The sequence below is a fragment of the Galeopterus variegatus genome, unplaced genomic scaffold, assembly GCF_000696425.1.
Source record: "Galeopterus variegatus unplaced genomic scaffold, G_variegatus-3.0.2 Scaffold3432, whole genome shotgun sequence".
NCBI lineage: Eukaryota > Metazoa > Chordata > Mammalia > Dermoptera > Cynocephalidae > Galeopterus > Galeopterus variegatus.
The window spans coordinates 57867-59470 of record NW_007729543.1 but is presented as its reverse complement, the minus strand read 5'-3'; the positions used below and the strand labels follow the sequence as shown (position 1 = coordinate 59470).

At 36.7% G+C, this 1604-nt stretch overlaps 1 protein-coding gene across 1 annotated transcript in view; it reads right to left on the bottom strand.

Moving 5' to 3' along the window:
- Positions 1-1604, bottom strand: part of LOC103600735 (ovostatin-like) — a 103899-nt gene that overhangs the window by 83361 nt on the left and 18934 nt on the right. The window contains 1 exon segment of the mRNA XM_008585065.1: positions 164-184. Within this exon segment, the coding sequence (XP_008583287.1) occupies positions 164-184 (21 nt within the window).

Sequence of the window (1604 nt, the reverse complement as noted above, 5' to 3'; positions counted from 1 at the left end):
TGTTACCTAGCTCATAGACCTGCATGTGAAGGGTGTGTGAATGGGCTTGAGTAGTCTGTGAACTCCAGACCCAGCCCTAGCTCTACAACTGCCTTCTGATTTTGAGGCTAGAGGAGATATTCAATAAATGAGAAAATGAGTCTTCAATTAGCAGTTATCCTACCTTAATGGTGATCACTGGGTACTGAAAAAAAAGCAAAAATAATGTTAATATAGAAACTCGAGCTTTTTTTCTTCTCAATGAGTGAAGAGGTTAATTATAAATCTATTATTGAGAAAAGAAACATAAGCAAATAATTTAGGACAACTCAAACATTGATTTCTGACTGAAAGTCTGAATACTTATTGCTTATATTGAAACTCTTCTGCCTAGTTTTCAAGAATTTTCATTTACCCGTAGTCTCAGTAAGCAACCCTGCCCTCCAGTCTCTCCAACATAATAAAACATAGTAAAAATACTCTCTAACATTACTAATAACATTTCTTTATGGACAAATTCCATGGTCAGTCTTTAATCTGACAGCTACAATGTTTTACACTGCTGATTTCACCTCGGAAATACCTCACTATTTTGATTTCTGTATTCAGCACTAATCCATATGTCCTAGATTTTTGACCACTCCTTGTACTCCATTTCCATATCAGACAAATAATAAGCCTCGGCATTTGCCCAAGCTTCTCTTGCCCTGAGTCTTCTCTCCACCTCTTTTTGTGCGCCCTCTCACTCCTCTCTAGTGTTCCCTCAGAGAACACTGTGCATTTTCTCAGTCCTACCTCTAGACTTGCAGAGCTTTTCATCTCTTAGGACATTCTCTCTGGACACTAAAATCAACATGCCTGGGATTAAAGAATCCGGCCAGAAGCCTCATCTAAACAGGCTGATGAGAATTTTAAAATCAGCTACCTAGGGTCCTCTGCCCACTCCCCAACCTGCTAAGTGCTCCTTCCCACTACGTACATTTAGTCACTGACAAAGCATACATGTGTACAGTTAGGAACAGGATTCATAGCCCTTGTCCAGAATTCTTGGAAATGAAAAATATAGCAGCTAAATCAGGGGTCCTATTTGTTATTCTAGATTAATGAAAAGGCATTTTCTGGATAAAATATTGAAATAGTATTGAAGAAAGCTACTACTGTATTATTAATTCAAGCATTAAGAGAGGTAGAGCTTCACTAGATTCCCTCATAGGAGGTAAAGAAAGAAAGAATTACTCAAAGGTTCTGTGGGAAGAGGTTGATCATTTGGATAAAATTCTAATACTGACAACCAAAGTTAGAGTATTGTCCCTTTTTGTTGTCTATTGTGATACTTTCAATGCAGGTGGTTTCCATTGTGTTCAACAAACTGAGTTTTTCTTACTTAATTTGTCTAGTTTTTACTAAGCTTTGGATACTTCAAAAAAACAGTATATAAGAACCTAGTAAAATTAAGTTATTGTTCTAAGCTGCTTGATTTTCTCCAAAAGCAGGAATCAAAATGTTGCTAATTATGCCTAATTGTACTAAATGTCCATTGATGGATGATTGGACAAGGAAATTGGGTATAGATACACCATGGAATACTACTCTGCCATAAAAAAGAATGAAATTCTCCCATTTGC